Consider the following 16,590-nt stretch of genomic DNA (forward strand, 5'->3'; position numbering starts at 1 on the left):
CTGCACTCTCTTCAACTTAATAGTGTCCATTCTTCATAGGAACAGCAGAATGGTTAGAGACAGAGAGCACGCAGAAATTTAAAGAAAACTTTAAAAAAGGAATATATTTTCATTTCAGGACTTCTACAGCAATTTCCCCCCTAATAATCCTTGCTTTTTCTTCACTAAAATATGCTAGCATGTCGTGTGTGCCTGCAGTATGGTCACTCTCACAATTCAAGAACAACAAAAATAGGACCCCACACACTCTGATACAGCTTTGCTGTAGTCATTGAATTAAATAGTTCAAGGCATCCAGCTACATCAGCAGTATGTAACAGAAGTTATACCAGGACTTTTGCTTTTCTATTTCTGTTACTACTTGTGCCAGACATACCAGCCACTTGCACTGGAGTAATCCAGCGTAGCTCCACTTAGGTCCCTGCAATTACACATTTAGAGAAGCGGAGTGTTGGGGAGAAGAATCAGTGTTACTGTGCTCTGTTATGACTTAAAATGGGCAGATAATATACAGTGACACAAAGTATCTTCCTAATTCTTTTTTGTGATGGTTCTGTCATCTAACAAATTAGATAATTTTTTCTTTCTGTTTATAATATAATATTTCCACTGGATTCTGTTTATGGAGTCATTCTCAAAGAGAGAAACATCTCCTGAGAAACAGGCTTAATCCCTACAGTGCTTCTGAAAGTTTCCTAAAATTGCATTTCTGTTGTAAGTCCAAAGGCAATTTGCTTCTTTTACTTCCCTTGAAAACAGATTGGTATTTGTGATGTGATTTCTACATCCTGACAAGTTCTTTGGCATAATCTGACATAGCTCGATTGATTTCAGTGGGGCTGTATGAATTACATACCAGGAACGTATGTGGCATTACAGCTGCTTTTAGTGCAGCAGAAAGGCCTTTGGTATCATACCAAAAGAAACTTCTCAAACTTTTCACAGAAGAACATGCAGTATCTTGTGTTGGCAACCCTGGGCAAAACTTTCACTGATGTCATTGGGAGTTTTAACTAATTCTGTGTCCTTTAAGATAGGTGGGCAGCTTGCACTGCAAGTGACCTTCATACAAGGCATCTGTATTGTCTAAACACATTTTGTGTGGTAAAATAACCAGCAGTGAATAAGCCAAATTATCATTTTTAAGCCTCTACTTTCTCTTACAACTAGATATGTAACAGTAATGCACTATGGGAAAACATTGTGGAGAACTTGTGTGACACAATTACACCTGAAATGAAAGAACTTGCACAGGAAATGGGCTGGAAACAATTCTTCTTCACAAACAGACTTCAGCTACAGCTGCAGCTCCGAAGGAGGCGGCAGAAACAAGATGCTCAGAACGAAAAACCAACAGAATAAAGATGCATTTTTCATTGAAGCAATTGTTAGAAGGTTTGGATTTGCTGTTTATCAGGTCAGACATACTGACTTTCCTGCTTTACTAGGGAAAGCAGAGTATTTTAAGGATTGAAAGACGAAAAACAAAATATGTCTTAGAGCAACATGTAAATAATACAAAGTTTAACATGTTGGGCATTCTGAAATTGTATTACAGTCAGCATTGTAACAGTTACTAGTAATAGAAGAGGTTGTGGCTTCTTTGTATTTTTTCATTCTGACTTCTCTATGTTCTATATATGCTATACATGCTCCACGACTTATACCAGACGCTGTGGCATTGTCATCACTACCTCCATAGAAAACCATCTGTCTTGTCTTACTACAGAAATTGCTGATGAATGCTGAGGTTTTACTTCCCATGGTAAATTTGCAATGTTTATAGGCAAGTCACATGTAGCTCATTCCAGTTTGATGTGTGTTAAAATGTTTTTAAACTAATTCTCTAAGCTTCAAGCAGGTAATAATTTTGTCACCAAGAAGAAACATCTTTGGTGACTGAGGGTGTGGATCAGATTATCATCCTCATCCTGGACAATCCATCAAAATCATATTTGAGGCACTGTGGTAGAAGGGTATATAGGCAACATTTTTCCTTGATGTTGCTGATGCAAGAACTTCTGAAAGTAATCGACTTCCACTCTTCGAGTAGCATATTTGATAAGAGACATTTGCTATCTTACAAGACTGTAACAATGGTTACTTAAGAGTGTTGTAAAATGAAGGCAGTTCTTACTGACATTACTGATTTACTCCAACAATCAACGTCAGTAATTAAGAGGCCGAATGTTATTACTCTGAAAGTGACAGTAGATTAATATATGATTTGCCATTGACTGCACTTAAGACCTGAGTATTAAAAACAGTGATTGCAGTATTTGGATATAACAGTAATATTTGAAGAGTGTATCCGTTTACAATTTTTTAACATGTCAAGTATTAACCTTGAATTTTATAAATTGATTAAAAACGTTCCTAGTATCATTGTATTTCTTTATAAAGCAGTATTTTAATTCTTAAAAGGTATTTGCTAATTTAGATTAGCAATATTTTGTTCTACAACTGTATACCAATATTCTTGAAGCATTTAGTGATTGTGGATCTTTAGATGAAAAAAAACAAGTATATTCTTTTCTCTTTGTGACTATTTCCTTTAGGACAATGACAAATACAAATTTCACAATGTGCATAAAATACTGTATTCATAAAAATTCTGTTCTGTGTAGTAAAACACTATAAAATGTAATTTTGCTTTAGAGAGGTGATTTTAAGAACTATGGTATGTGAGCAGGGCTACTAAACAACAGACCCTCTTTTCTCACTTTCTGTCAATTTACCCCCAATTAATTTTTTTCCTAGCTTGCGCTGTCATAACAGATTTAGGCAGTTTCAGGTTAGGAAATTAGAACCCATGCTAGCCAATATGGACTGAGTGAATATTAATTTTAAATCCTAATTTAACTGCATTTTGTCAGCCCACATTCCCTTCTCCTTGATAAACCATGTACCTGTCCTTTCTGTTACAAGAAATAAGAACAATCATTTTGCAGGAGAATCTTCATTTTTAAGCATAAAAAAATGAACTTAATTAGTAAATGAACAGAAAGTGAAATTTTGGGTAATGTAAATTTATTCCCATTGTACAGCCCAGTAAGGACTTCTATAGAAAGCTATATTGCAGATATCACAAGTGAACAACATATTATTCATTACAGTAATATGCAAATAAAATTGATTTTGACAAAAGATGAAGATTGAAGTATAAAGGGTATGTATCTTTCAAAAAGAAAAAAAAAGGATATTGAGGGAAATCATCATTTCAATATATATATTTCACCAACAAAAGTTAGCTCAGTTAAAATAAGCTAGCAGCAGCAGCATTCACACCAAGAAGACTTTAAACTTGTAACAAAAAGACTGATGTGAAAATGTAGTTTACGTGAACATTTTCTCCAACAAAAAAGCTGATTTTAAGAAATTACTGACTGTGTGTTCACACCAAGTGTTGCAGTTCACTGCCACCTCAGCTGTTTTAATAGGAATTTTAAAGGCCATACATAACTATCCTATATGAATGAACTGATCTAAATCTTTAAGTAGTTTGGGGTTTTCTTTTTTAACTTGGCTTATTTCAGTGATCTATTTTAAAGTATGTCCCTGCCAACAGTTGTAAAAGTGTGAAACTGAGAAGCTGGTGAACTGCAATATAGAACAATAAAAGCTGAGGTTCAGAACTTTTTTTTAACCAACCTTGCAGCTATCAAAAAGATCTGTATAATGATATTGTTGCATGCTGAACTGTTTCCCAATATTTGTTCAATATCATTGAATAGTGACAATTGTTTTTAAAGAATTCCAGCAGCATGTATCAGTATTAAACTAAGAACTTGACTTGTCATGAAAAAACTTTCATAAAGCTAGCAGGAAAAAACCCTATACTGATTTTTATTTGTAATAGGAGAATTAATATCAGAGTCACCTCTCAAAGCTGAAAAAAGTATGTCTTGTACCATCATACAAAACATTCTACATTGATTACCAGTGCTTAATGTTGTTTAAGAAATTTATTTGAATATTTTAAATGGTCTTTAACTATTCCATGCTTTGCATTATCTAATTTTCCAGTGAACAAACATCTCAAACGTGACCAGTCATAGACAGTTCATGGTGTACATTATGAGCAGCAACATGACTGATCATAATGTAACAGGTTTTGTTATTAAATTAATTGTAACAAAAATTAGTGTGCTGTAGTCCAGTTCTTTCTAAAGCTATATTTGCCCAATTTTGCCCATCTCTGTTTCTTTAGTACTGTTTACTTGACAAACAAGTCTCATGGAAGGAGTCAGTGGCAATGTGACGAAGTTCTACAATACCTCTAATGAGGTAAAGCAGCCAGAAACTTCAAACTATTTCTGGAAACGTTTTGCAGTTTGTGAGTAACAATAATATTTTCCATATGTTGCCTGGTTTTGCTTTTAGGTTTGTGTTACTTCAGGTGCATTAAGTGTCACAGCATTTATAATGCAGCCTGTGTATTGAGGATGGCTACTTTATTATGCAGTTGATACTTTAAAAATAAAAAAAAAAAAATTGAAGTAGATATTCGTTTCAGAAAAATATAAGAATTTTTCTTCAGTTTTGCATTACAGAAATAGTAATTTTAATACACTGAATTAATTGAATTATTGTACTAGCATTTCAACAGTACCTGACTAGCCAGGTAAGAAATACAATCATTTTCTCATACTCAGTAACTAACGTTTTATCAGACAGTAGTCTGATTTTATAAATCATTCATATCCTGATGAAATTCTCTTGTAGGACTAGTGTAAATCAGGAGTAACTGCACTGCAGTCAATGGAGTTTCACCTATGATTAGTGGTGAAAAGTTAGCAGAGAAGCAAGGGTAAAGGCTCCTAGCATTGTTCCAATTTTAAAAGACTAGCAGGGTGCTTTTAATGGCTGTATTTGTTAGTTCTAAAGTAAAAGATCTTAACTCATTTTAAAAGCGTATTTCTAATAATTTATTAGCATTTTGGAGCACATTTGCCTTTCACTTAAGTACAGCTCAATGATGTGGTTGGTTCCATAAGAAAAACAGCTTCATACTGTCATATGATAGAAACATGAAAACAAAAAAAATCTGTAAAAAACTTCTGGAATTTGTTCTATACTTGTGCCTCTTCCATAGATTTTTCTCTTGGTTGTTTCTTTTGAATACAAGGTTGTACAAGTAAAAATATTATTCCCACCATGTATAGCAAGCCAGATATGTAAAAAGAAAAATCATATTTATGTGTGATGTCATAGATCCAACCTGCAAAATAAGGACAAAACATGTTTGTTACAAAGCTTGACAACTAGGTACATTGCATGAGAAAATACAAAAAATACTGCACACTTCTCTTATGACATTTCAGTCAAATCCATAGATGTTTTGTGGAAAAAAGAGGTGGTGATTGTCTCCTCCTCTAGATGCTACAAATGGCAATGTATTAATGTCTTGTTCATTCACGAAACCCCAAAACTAGTCCAAGACCTATCCCCTTATTTAAGTATATGGAAGTCTTTAAAAGGGACTCTAACTATGTACCATGCTAAGAAGCCAGGCAACGTTCTCTCTAAAACTACATTTTTCAAATAAATTATCACAGGTCTGGCATTAAAATAAACATTTTGGAATCCCAAACCAATTAGTTCTTTCTCTCTACTATTTTCTTTGTAAAATGCCTGATACTGCAGGCTAGTTCAAATGCTGTGTCTTGTGCAAGCAAACACATTCTTAACAGCTTTCTCAAAGGCTCACATACCGATAAAAGACTTTTCAAGAGATATAATCTCAGCACTGCAATGCATCTTTTTCCAACCTTAACTCCTTTCCAAAAATACATTAAAGTTACTTCAGAAAGGTTTGAGAACCCAAAATAGCAAAATTCCCTCATGTCATGCTGGTTGCATTGTGATGTAACCTCAAGATCAGAAGCTTTTTTTACATCAACTAACTGCATCCTAGTTGCTTCGTTACTAATGACCAAACACAAAGACATGTTCAGCACAGACTGCGAGGTGCTGCAAGAAGATATGGTACAGTAAAACGCTGCTGCTTTTCAAAGGGCACTAAATGAGCTTTCTTCTAAATTGTGTCAGCTCACTCAATGGTGGGGAGAGAAGGTGAGAGCATTCTCGCTTTTCTGGGTTGCTTGTGCTGCCAGTAGCTTCAGTTCAGCCTAGTGCCGCCCCTGGCTGACCACGGCCACTGCTCACAAGGTTTCTTACTGCCTTCTTTCTGTAAAAGATAGCCATAGTCTGGCTGCAGTATTGACAATCAGTACCTCTCTCTCTCCTGTACTTCCCTGCCTCTTTCTATGAGATTTATAATGAATGTTTGTTTAAACCTAAGTAACTTTAGGGAATAACATACATGCACTTCCACCTTCTGCTGTGGATGGCAACAAAGAGATTACGAGCAGTGCTGTTCCCAAAGTAGGTACTTCTGGCTGAAGGAAGGCAAAACTAAGTTCATTAAATTAACGCATCCATTGGCAGCTTAAAGTGGTGACACTCAAACACACTTTATAGTTCTTGGGGGTAATACTATGGTACAAACACCTGCCTACCCTGAAAGCTATTCATTTTTTTCATCTAGATGGAGGCATGAGTATGTATAGTGCATGTACTACACAAAACACATAAAAATATGTTAAAACTTTCTCATTTTTAAAAAGTGTATGATAATATTTTAAGGAAACATACCATTGAAAGGATAGATTGTAATAGATTTGGGGTTATTTGCAAGGATGGTAATTTGTAGTGTGCGACTAGTGAGCTGATACCCAGCAGGTGTGTGTACATCTGTACAATGTAAAGCTGGATATTACAGTCCTTTCTGGAGCAGCTGTAATTTTGTTAACTACGCGTGCTCATAACATAAGAAAACTTAATAATCTAACAAATCACACAGTTATTATACAAACATCTGTTGGATAGAAATTTGAACTTCTTACCTGCAAAGGGTGGTCCAAGCAATGCAGATATTCCATTGGCACAAATGATGATGCCATAGGCATTGGCAAGGTGTTTAGTTCCAACTAAATCTTCAGTCACAACAGGCATTAGAGAAAAATAGCCGCTAGAAAATCCTATTAGACCACAAACCACAGCCAAGCTAACGTATGTTTGCATTAGTGGCAAAGTAAGAATGCAGGTGACCAAGGTAAAGTTAGCCATGAGGAAGACGTTCCACGTGCTGATGCATGGGAGATCAGATATGATTCCAAGGATCACTTTACCAAAAATATGAACAATGGCTATGATGGATGTCAAAGGGAATATATTGTTCTGACTAGACAAGTTGTACTGCTTGACTATTTCTGGAAGATGGATAAAGGGAATGACAAAGCTGCTATAGGCAAACAAAGCCCAAATTACAAAGGCCACAAATACTCTATTGGTAAACAGTGATGCAGCTCCAAAGTAGCTGGAGTACCATATTGCAAAGCCCTTCCTGACTGTAACCGTCAGCTGGCTCACTGTCTTAAGAATGCGCAATCCGTACATCTTCCTTCCGCTTTTAGATTTACCTCCAATTTCTATGTGCTGAACACTGTCAAGCACTTCTTCATTTGTTGCCTCTTCTTTTTTTTCTGGTTCTTCACTGAGGACTCCATTAGATTTTATAGTCTCTGCAGAATGGGACAGAGCTTTTGCCTGATTATCTTCACTATTACTTCTCACAACGTATTTTTCACTAATGTCTTTGGGAGAGAGAGGTCTCATAAGTGCCCCACAGACACACAGGTTCAGGGATATGGCGCCCTGGATGAACATGGCGTTCCTCCACCCAAATTCAGTGCAGAGGTACTTCAGTAAGGCAGTCATTAGGAAAGCTCCAAACCCTGTTCCCGTGGTACTGAGTCCTTGTGCAAGTGCTCTTCTCTTCTGAAAATACTGCCCTACCATGACAACCGCAGGCAGATAAACCATCCCACTTCCAACACCTACGAAAATAAACCCCAATATCCATCTGAACTTTTTGCCAACAAGATAAAAAAATAGTGAAAAACAAACCAGTGTTATTCCTAAAGCATAGTAGTAAAACCAAGAATAAATATTCAATTCTCATGTTAACTTTCATTTCTGTCTTGTAGTATTTTCCAAAATTTGCAAAACTCATTCCAGTGAGAATACAACACTGCTATTTAACTGCTGGAAAAATTGAAACACATGGAAGATAAAACCTTTACCTCGGTTCAGCACGACACCGCTGGAAAGCTCCAAGCGTCCCACAATAAATCAGTAACAGTTAATATGACAAACATAAACAAACCCTATTTTGAAATATATGTGTTTGTAATACTTGCATCTGATTGTATCGGTGACCAGAAATTGCTTAGTGTTGCTTTTGCCTAACTTCACCAGCAACCAAGATCCAGACTGAGTTTTTCCTCTTGCTTTGTAACTGTGGAGCCACAGTGAGCATGAGATACATGTCAGGAGTTAGCACAGGGGTTACCCCACTGGTAGGACCTTGGGTGCCTTCCAGATTTCTCTTTGGCCACTCCAGGGAAGTCCACGGAGGGCCACACAAAGGTACCTATTTCAAGCAGGAAGTGCTGAGAGTTGTGCAAACACTTCTTTAAAGGTAACAATTGCCCAGCTTTTCTCACAGCAAATTCCTGACAAGAGAGGATTTGGACTGGAAGACGTGTATGCAGAAGATGCTTCCAAATTCACTGTGATCGTAATTTAGAAGAGAGGTTTGGGCTTAAAAGTTTTCCTAAATAGCTCATAACATAGCTGCATGCAGCTACAGCGTGATCTAGCTACAGCTAGATTGGAGAAAGAGCTGTTATTCCAGCAAAGCCTGAAAAAAACCATCTCAACATCATGGCAGTATACTGTGGTCAGAGCTGACCTGGTTTGCCTGTTAGAAGTATTTATTTCTTTGCTATGCAAATACATGATCAGGTTTTTATTTTGCACAAGTTCTTCCTCCCCAAACCCAGCCACAAACTCTAAGGAAAGCTCTTTTCCAGAAGATTCCCTGCCTTGTCAGACCAGCCTGCTGTCAACTGCTGTGAAAAAACAGCCTGGGCTTGTACTTGCATTAGTGTTTACTGCACTTCCCTGCATGTCCCAAGACACGAGACTTTTTTAAATTGTTAAATTGTTTTATCTCACCTTTTCATCCTGTGGGCTACCCAGCAAAATGTAGTCTAACCACATGCAAAGGCAGGCTGCCTTCCTAGGTAATACAGGGCCACAGGCCTCTCCGCTCCTTTTCCTCACAGATTCGTCACTCTGCACCACCATGGCAGTGGCCAAGGCTGGCTCTGCTCTCCCCTCATGGGGCCCCAGGGGCCATTTTGCCCCCCAGCCCACAGGGACTCCCTGCCACCAACAGCTCCAGGCACCTACCCTGGTGCTCCCCAGAATGGGCAAGGAGGGGAAGCTCCTCTGCCCCCCCATACTGCCGCTGTGGGAAGGACAGACCATGGAGCTGGAGTGAAGCTGGCGGCCAGGAGGTGAGGGGGGAACGCTGTGAGGAGCTGGGGAGGTGGAAACCACGCTGAGGCAAGTGGTGCTTTGGGAATGGAAGCTGAGGCAGCAGGGTGGCTGTGGCCAGGGGGACAAAGTTGTGATTGTGGGCACACACTGTGTCATGGCATCTGGCATGGCAGGTCACCAACGGGGAGAACAGAAGCCATGAGTAAGCCCATGAGCACTGCATGGAGGCCCAGAAGTGAACACAGCAGGAGGCAGTCACTGTAAATGAACAGCAGTCTTGCATCTAATGGCCATGCTAACATGACAGAAACTTCCCTGAGGTGGCAGTGAGTGAGGTGACTGTGAACAAGAGGATAGGAGTGAGGGGACGCGGACTGAGGCAATGGGTGAACGAGGAGATGGTGAGTGAGGGGATGGTGAGCGAGGGGATGGTGAGCGAGGGAACTGCAAGTGAGGGGACAGTGAATGGAGGTTTCATGGAGCTGGAGGAAACATCTCAGGCATCTCTACACTGGTTTTCTGGCCAGGATTACTCCTGCAACAGCATCTCACTTCTCCACCTCATGTAAAAATTTGCGTCAGATTTTTTCTGAAAATATGGTTTTCACCCCTCTTTAAATTCCCTGTTGAATCTCTGCCTTTTTGTCTAGCATTTTTGGTATGCTTTTCCTGAAAAGCAGCAAGGGCTGAGAGAAAGAACATGCAGATACTTGTCTGCTTGATTATATTCAATATATATGGAAATAGAAATTGCCAAAAGAGCAGAACACTGCCTGTAATTATTGTTCTTTGTTCAGGAATTTACAACTTTACTGAAATCTATGGTATGATGAGGCTTTGGGCAACGTGGTCTAGTGGAGGGTGTCCCTGCCCACAGCAGGGGGGCTGGAACTAGATGATCCTTAAGGTCCCTTCCAACCCAAACCATTCTATGATTCTATGATTCTATGATGGTATAAAGATCATCACAGTGATCCTTGCCAGTTTCAACTTTTTTCCATCCAGAGCGCTATAAAAAATTATGTACCGAAGTTCTGCAGATTTCTGTGAAATTCTGTAAAAGGGTAGTTTAAGGGAATGGAAGGTACTGAATCTATTATTAGTATTGCAAACAATTTTTTTCATAATGCTTCCGTCTGTCACGTATAACACAGATACCATGCTTCATTTGCAAACATAACTGGCCATGTTATCTGTAGAGCGAATAATATTTCAAAAGCCCTTGAATTGCTCAGTGTTGCTCAGATAGTAATTAAAGGCCAAATTTTGTTTTTCTTACTTGGATCACTTTTACATTTTTGTGTCATATTTATTAACAGTTTCTCTTTCCAGAAATGAACAGTGAATACAATGGAGTAGTGCTTTAAGTAGATAATACTGGTTCTTCTACACAACTTTCTTAAAGTAACTGAATTTTTTCACAAGAAGACACATTTTGCTAGAAACTGAGCATGCAGACACTAAGGATCTATTGGTTTTCAAGAAAGATGCCTAAACATGCAGGCCTTTTCATATTTTGATTGGGCTCTTACACATGTCAAAAGGTTTTCTAGAGACATAATTCCAACAAAAATGACAAAATATTACTTCTTTCAGAGATTTTCATTGTAAAAACATGTAGAAAAATTAGTTGCTAATTATTAGTGGTTGTTGATGCAATCTCAATATCCTTTATTAGACACTATGTATGAAATAGAGTCATATGTGTTGTCCTAATTCAGGCTGGGATAGAGTTAATTTTCTTCACAGCAGCTCGTATGGTGCTATCTATGTTTTGGACACTGTTGATAACCCAGGGATGTTTTAGCTGTTGCTGGTCAGTACTTACACAGCATCAAGGCCTTTTCTGTTTCTCACATGGCCCTGCCAGTGAGTGGGCTGGAGGTGCACAAGAAGCTGGGAGGGGACACAGCTGACCTCATCTGACCAAAGAGACATCCCGTACCCCATGACATCATGCTCAGCAATAAAACAGTAGGGAAAGAAGGAGGAAGGGGGGACATTTGGAGTTGTAGTGTTTGTCTTCCCAAGTAACTGTTACACATGATGAAGCCCTGCTGTACTGGAAATGGCTGAACATCTGCCTGCCCATGGGAAGTAGTGAATGAATTCCTTATTTTGCTTTGCTTGTGCATGCAGCTTTATCTCACTTTTACACTTCTGATTCTCTCCCCCATTCCACTGTGGGAAAGTGAGCGAGCAGCTGTGTGAGGCTTAGCTGCCTACCAGCGGTAACCCACAACACCCCTTTAAAATGGGTTTTGAAGCAATACATAGTTACCACAATCTGGCATATTAATGAGGAGCAACTCCTGCTGTTTCTTCCTGTGACAAAGAGAGAAGTTAGCTAGATATACAATTCAACAGTGTTTTAACATCTTTAAATTCTACTTGTTAGAGTTTGGGTTACATTAATTCTTCTAATTAAACATGTTCTCTAATATATTCGCTTGGGAGAAACTGATAAAAACACCATCTCCTCGTGGCAGATTTAAATGACAGCAAAAGTCATTGAGCCCAATCCACTGAGTAAATAAATAAGTTTTCTGAAAAGATAACAGGCTGTAAAGAGTGTAAAAGAAAAGCTGGAATAACTTTACAGTCTAACTAACTTCCCTCTTTACTCACCCAGATAACCTTCAAAGGAATCAAAAGTAATTAAAAGAACTTTCAAACGTTAGTACAGCTCTTACCGGCTGTCACTCCAAACGTAAGGAAGAGGTAGTGCACATTTGAGGCATAGGCACTCAGTATCCAACCTACGGCGTTCAATATTCCTCCAATAATAGCTGTCTTGCGGCACCCACACATGCTGATGAATAAACCAATGAAAGGACCTGTTAAAAACCATGAAAAAATGTTAAATTATTTATTTAACTCTCCACACTCTTTAATAATTTTTCACATGAAGATTCTTACTGTTTTAGACAAAATGTTAAACATCAGACTACTCATGCAATTCAGTGCATTTTCCCTGCTACTGTTTAAAATCATGGAAACAAAAATTCAACTAACTGACCAAATACTTAGCAAATACCCAACTAACTGACCAAATACTTAGCAAATACCCACAGGACCTAAAATCAAAGTTGCCCCATGAAGAAGGGACAGTTTAAACAGAGGAAGAAACTCAAACCATTGTTCCTAATGCTGTGTGAGTGCAGGCCTTTTTCACAAGTGACTAGAAAGTAAACATTTTGTTTTCAGTGGAATATTTTAGGCAGACCTAAACACAACTTTTTCGATCTTAATTTAGGGAGACAGAAGTGTGTATATACATATATACACAAGCATACTCCTCCAAATATTATTTTGGGTTGATCTAACCATAACTTAAAAAATAAGTTTCAGTTCAGCTGCCAAACTGAAATATAAACTGTCCAAATTCAACATTTTCTCCTCCCAGATAGAGTACGGGGTAGACCACAAGCTTCACAGATCATCTGATTTCTTAATTCTAGAGAGACCTTGAAGTCACAGGCACCCTTTCCTGCTCATGCTGTCTCCTGGAGTAATTGTCTTCTCTATCATCTTCCCTGTTGTTCCCTTCCTCCCTCTAAGTTGTAAAATTTGTCCTGGTGGCTTTAAAAAGGCAACGCAGGAGAACTTGTGCAGCTCTGCTAGTAAAATGGAAAACTGTAAGAAAATACTTGAAGGATGAGTGGCAAACATATTCTAAAAATCTGTGTAGTTTTGAAATAAATTATGCTGGAACGTACCTACAATAAGTGTAATGCCCATGCTGAGGGAGCTAACCCATGCTGTTAAGCCACGACTTTGATTAAATTCTTCGAGCCATTCCATGTTGAGTATTCCAAGGGCCATTTGGGACCCCATGATAAGTATGTGCACAAGGAAAGAGGAAAGTACAATCATCCAAGCCCATCCTCCATCAATGTTTGGGTTAGGCTTAATTGGCTTACTTCCAACTTTTGAGTCATCTCCGAAATCATATCCAATATCCTCTCGGCTAGCATACATTTTGTCCAGGGTATTCTGAAACAAATGCAGTAAATATCTTCAAAATACATACAAAATGATCAGATTTTATAGTTTGGTTATAGTGAACAGCATAAATCACTGCTGTATTTCACCATTGTGGTTTAGTGCAGTTGTAAAGTGAATACGGGGGTTTCATTGTTCAAATGTAAATGCTTAGAAAATTCTGTATTTATTTCTTTGTGTACCTTATTCTCATGGCTGTCTATGCAATGGTATTTACAGATTGACAGTAGGCTGCCTTATTTCCATTGCTATATACTTTACTTACTTGTAGGTGGTTGAGAGCACTCACTCTTCATGGGTTGACTATGATCACAAAGAAAAACTGGTCTCTCTCTGTGTATTCCTCCTCTGTATCATCTTCTGATGTCCCAGTAAGATTATGTGCCTTTGTGTTCAAGTTGATAAAGCTTGGAATAAAAAAAGGAAATCCTGAAGAGGCAGGTAGATGAAGTTACCATATCTTTTCAGAGGAAACCAGTTTTGAGATGTATTTCTTCCTTAGCAGTGGAAGAACAAGAGTGAAGACAGAGAAAGATAAAGATTTAAGGTTCTTGATTTTCAAAATGCTTTGCTTACATAAATTACAACAAGGGGATTGTTACTACCTCTCTGGCAACCTTTTTATTAGAGTCAACTTGACAAACAGTTTGCTATTATGCTTTCAGTTTCCATAGTATTAATCCATATAATCATACTAAACCCCAAGAAATTTTCCAAATTAATGTCAATGCCTATCAGAATCAAACTGAGTGGTAGAGTTATGTGCATAGGTGTATGTAGGATCAGGCTATAATAGCTTAATTTGATTACTTTGATTTCTTCCATTGTTACTCTAAAAGTGAAGATTGCAACACAACGTGTAAATAATTTCAAACCCATTTTTAACTGATTAACAGGCAAGGTGCAGAACTCAGTCTTCCCTCTATTTGGTTTCTGCTGCAACATACTGAATGTTATCCGACTGGAGCACCACATAGGTTTCCATGGAGACTAGAAATGTAATGATATAAATTACCAGAGATGGTAATTTTTTGTCTTCTTTTCTACTCCAGAGAAATCAAAAGAGCCATCAGCTTCACAACAGTCAAAAGAGAGAAGAAAGTTATCAAAAATTGTTTAAAAAACATCCTTACGTATTCTGTGAGCCCTTAGAAGGTGTGCCTCAGGGCTAGCTCCTCACTACTGAAAACTTGCAGTGGAGTAACTCAGCTCCTCTACTAACTGAAAATTTGGGCTGTTGTCTTTAAATACATGAGTATATTTTGCTTCTCAAGTGTTATTACCTTTCCAAACTATTTACTTTTTCCTTATTGCTAGACAAACATAGAGAAGGCCTTGAAGTATTTCCTACTAACGCGTAGATGCAGTCAGAGCTGACTGGTCAAAGCTACCGTTTCTTTCACAGACACCAGTGAAAACCTGCCGATATATGTAACCTCTCCAGACTGGCTGTTGGGTAAGTTCCCTTTGTAGTTAAGTGTCACATACCACTTACTTGCAGTACAGGTAATTATGTGTAACTAAGGGCATCTTGAACACGTAGGTTCCTCCAAGAGCACACTGATTTGCATCGTACAGGGAATCGGAGCTAAAATACGTTGTACTCCTGGTATCAAATTTTTCATAGATGGATACTCTTTACGGACTAAGATGTCACTAGCCCTAACTTGGCCAAGGAAGGTATTGGTGACCCAGTGAGGAAGAAGAACTGCGCACATTTAACACTTGCTGCACGAGCAGATAAGCTGGGACCAATTGATGAGTCCCCACCTGGCTACCAGTCGAAACACGTACTGAAATGGCTTACTGGCTTTTTCTTTCCCAATCAAGAGGCAAAGACGATTACGCTTAGAGGTCTTTCTAGAGATCCTCCAGGGTGTTTGAAGCAGGACTGTATACATGGTGAGAGGAAGGGTAGCAGGGGAACAAGTCAGAGCCATGCAGTGGTGCAGACTTTTTTCTGAACATAGGAGGACAGCCTGGGACAGTTTTAGTTAAAGTTGTACCTCATCCTTCTTCTACAGAAGGTGGGTCTTAAAGGTGGCATCTCAACTCTTTCCTATTAATGTACTTGGAGCTAGATCCCAAACTGATGTAGTTTGTATGACTACTTATGGAGGATTCAGCCCACTCACAAGAGAGTAAAATACTAACTGCATAAAGGTAAGAAAGAGAGTGAATAATAATGCTAATGGAAAATAATGAGAAGTAACAGAATGAAGGAAAATTGCAAGCTGTTAAAAATACTCTATATAAGATTAATGAAAATGTACGATGGATATTACAGTACATCTTAGATAATGGAATACAAAATTACGTAACCGAAGATTCAGAGTCAGGATTAAATGTGGAGCCTCACCTTTCTCTTTCATGTTTTTGACTGGGTTTGTGTGCATCTGAATACTGATACTGGATACAAAAAATTTCTTCTTTGGACAGGAAATAGTTATGTCTTTTATATATTTTAAATTATTTAAAGCAAAAGTAATTGACATTGAGATGCAAAGATATGACACTCATCTTTGCAATCTTACTGACAGAACGGGCTTAGATTGAGTAGATGCAAGTTAATGTCATGCTTGCATCAACCCCCACAAATCTTCAGAAAATGCATGTATTTTCCCTTTGAACTGGGTTCTTGCTTATTATTACTTTTATACCATTAACTTTCCACTAACGTCACAAGTTCACAGTGATCACACTCAAAAGCAGGGACGGTCATTTCCAATAAGTGCACAAGCTCTCAGGCTCTGGATAAAGCAAGGACTGGATGTCTGGATCCTCTCCCCACCTCTACCTCATCTCCCTGTGGCCTATCGCACCCAGGAGAAATGCACTTACCTGCCCTCAGCCTTCTTCCCACACCACAGCACTGCCAAGAACGCAGTATCAGGGAAGGCAGAGAAGCCCAAGGGGCTTTTTGCAACTGTGAAATCCTAGAGAAACTGCAGTGAAAATGACAGCAGCTGATATATGAAGCCAGCCATTCTTCCTGAAGGAGCACTGTAGCGAGGACTCATAGTAATGGTGTTTGAACACAGCCCCTCACAAGGGACTGCATTTAAAGGCGGGAGAATCTGGATTCTCATTTGATCAGCTGGAGAAGGACTAGATTTTTTTTCAGAAAAGCTTTTTATATTGTATGCACACACAGTATGGAGAGCTCTTAGAAAA

The 16,590-nt window shown here is 38.5% G+C and overlaps 2 protein-coding genes across 16 annotated transcripts in view; one reads left to right on the forward strand and one right to left on the reverse strand.

Annotated features, from left to right (window-relative positions):
• Positions 1–2,647, forward strand: part of FBXO36 (F-box protein 36) — a 31,984-nt gene extending 29,337 nt beyond the window's left edge. For all 14 annotated transcript variants that reach the window (XM_075761085.1, XM_075761086.1, XM_075761091.1 and 11 more), the window contains one exon: positions 1,171–2,647. In XM_075761085.1, the coding sequence (XP_075617200.1) occupies positions 1,171–1,362 (192 nt within the window). In that variant the 3' untranslated portion in view covers positions 1,363–2,647. The remainder of the gene's footprint in view (positions 1–1,170) is intronic.
• A 2,257-nt stretch (positions 2,648–4,904) lies between these two features.
• SLC16A14 (solute carrier family 16 member 14) lies at positions 4,905–15,047 on the reverse strand. Of its 2 annotated transcripts, none has more exons than XM_075761084.1 (5): positions 13,682–15,047; positions 13,335–13,407; positions 12,105–12,248; positions 6,909–7,901; positions 4,905–5,221 (listed from the first exon to the last, which is right to left on the reverse strand). In XM_075761084.1, the coding sequence occupies exons 2-5, from the start codon at positions 13,390–13,392 to the stop codon at positions 5,073–5,075; spliced, it is 1,344 nt and encodes a 447-aa protein (XP_075617199.1). In that variant the 5' UTR covers positions 13,393–13,407; positions 13,682–15,047; the 3' UTR covers positions 4,905–5,072. The 2 variants fall into 2 exon arrangements, with proteins under 2 accessions (XP_075617199.1, XP_010296013.1); XM_010297711.2 differs by having other exon boundaries at positions 13,131–13,407; positions 13,682–15,044.
• Positions 15,048–16,590: the final 1,543 nt, after the last annotated feature.

This window comes from Balearica regulorum, chromosome 9, assembly GCF_011004875.1.
Source record: "Balearica regulorum gibbericeps isolate bBalReg1 chromosome 9, bBalReg1.pri, whole genome shotgun sequence".
In the NCBI taxonomy this organism is placed as follows: domain Eukaryota; kingdom Metazoa; phylum Chordata; class Aves; order Gruiformes; family Gruidae; genus Balearica; species Balearica regulorum.

Coding starts and splice junctions, on each gene's coding strand:
- SLC16A14 (XM_010297711.2), bottom strand. CDS start 13,392: ATGTATGCTAGCCGAGAGGATATTGGATATGATTTCGGAGATGACTCA. Junction 7,902..12,104: donor TACGTTTGGAGTGACAGCCG/GTAAGAGCTGTA, acceptor TTATTTTCGTAG/GTGTTGGAAGTGGGATGGTT. Junction 5,222..6,908: donor GCTTGGACCACCCTTTGCAG/GTAAGAAGTTCA, acceptor CTTATTTTGCAG/GTTGGATCTATGACATCACA.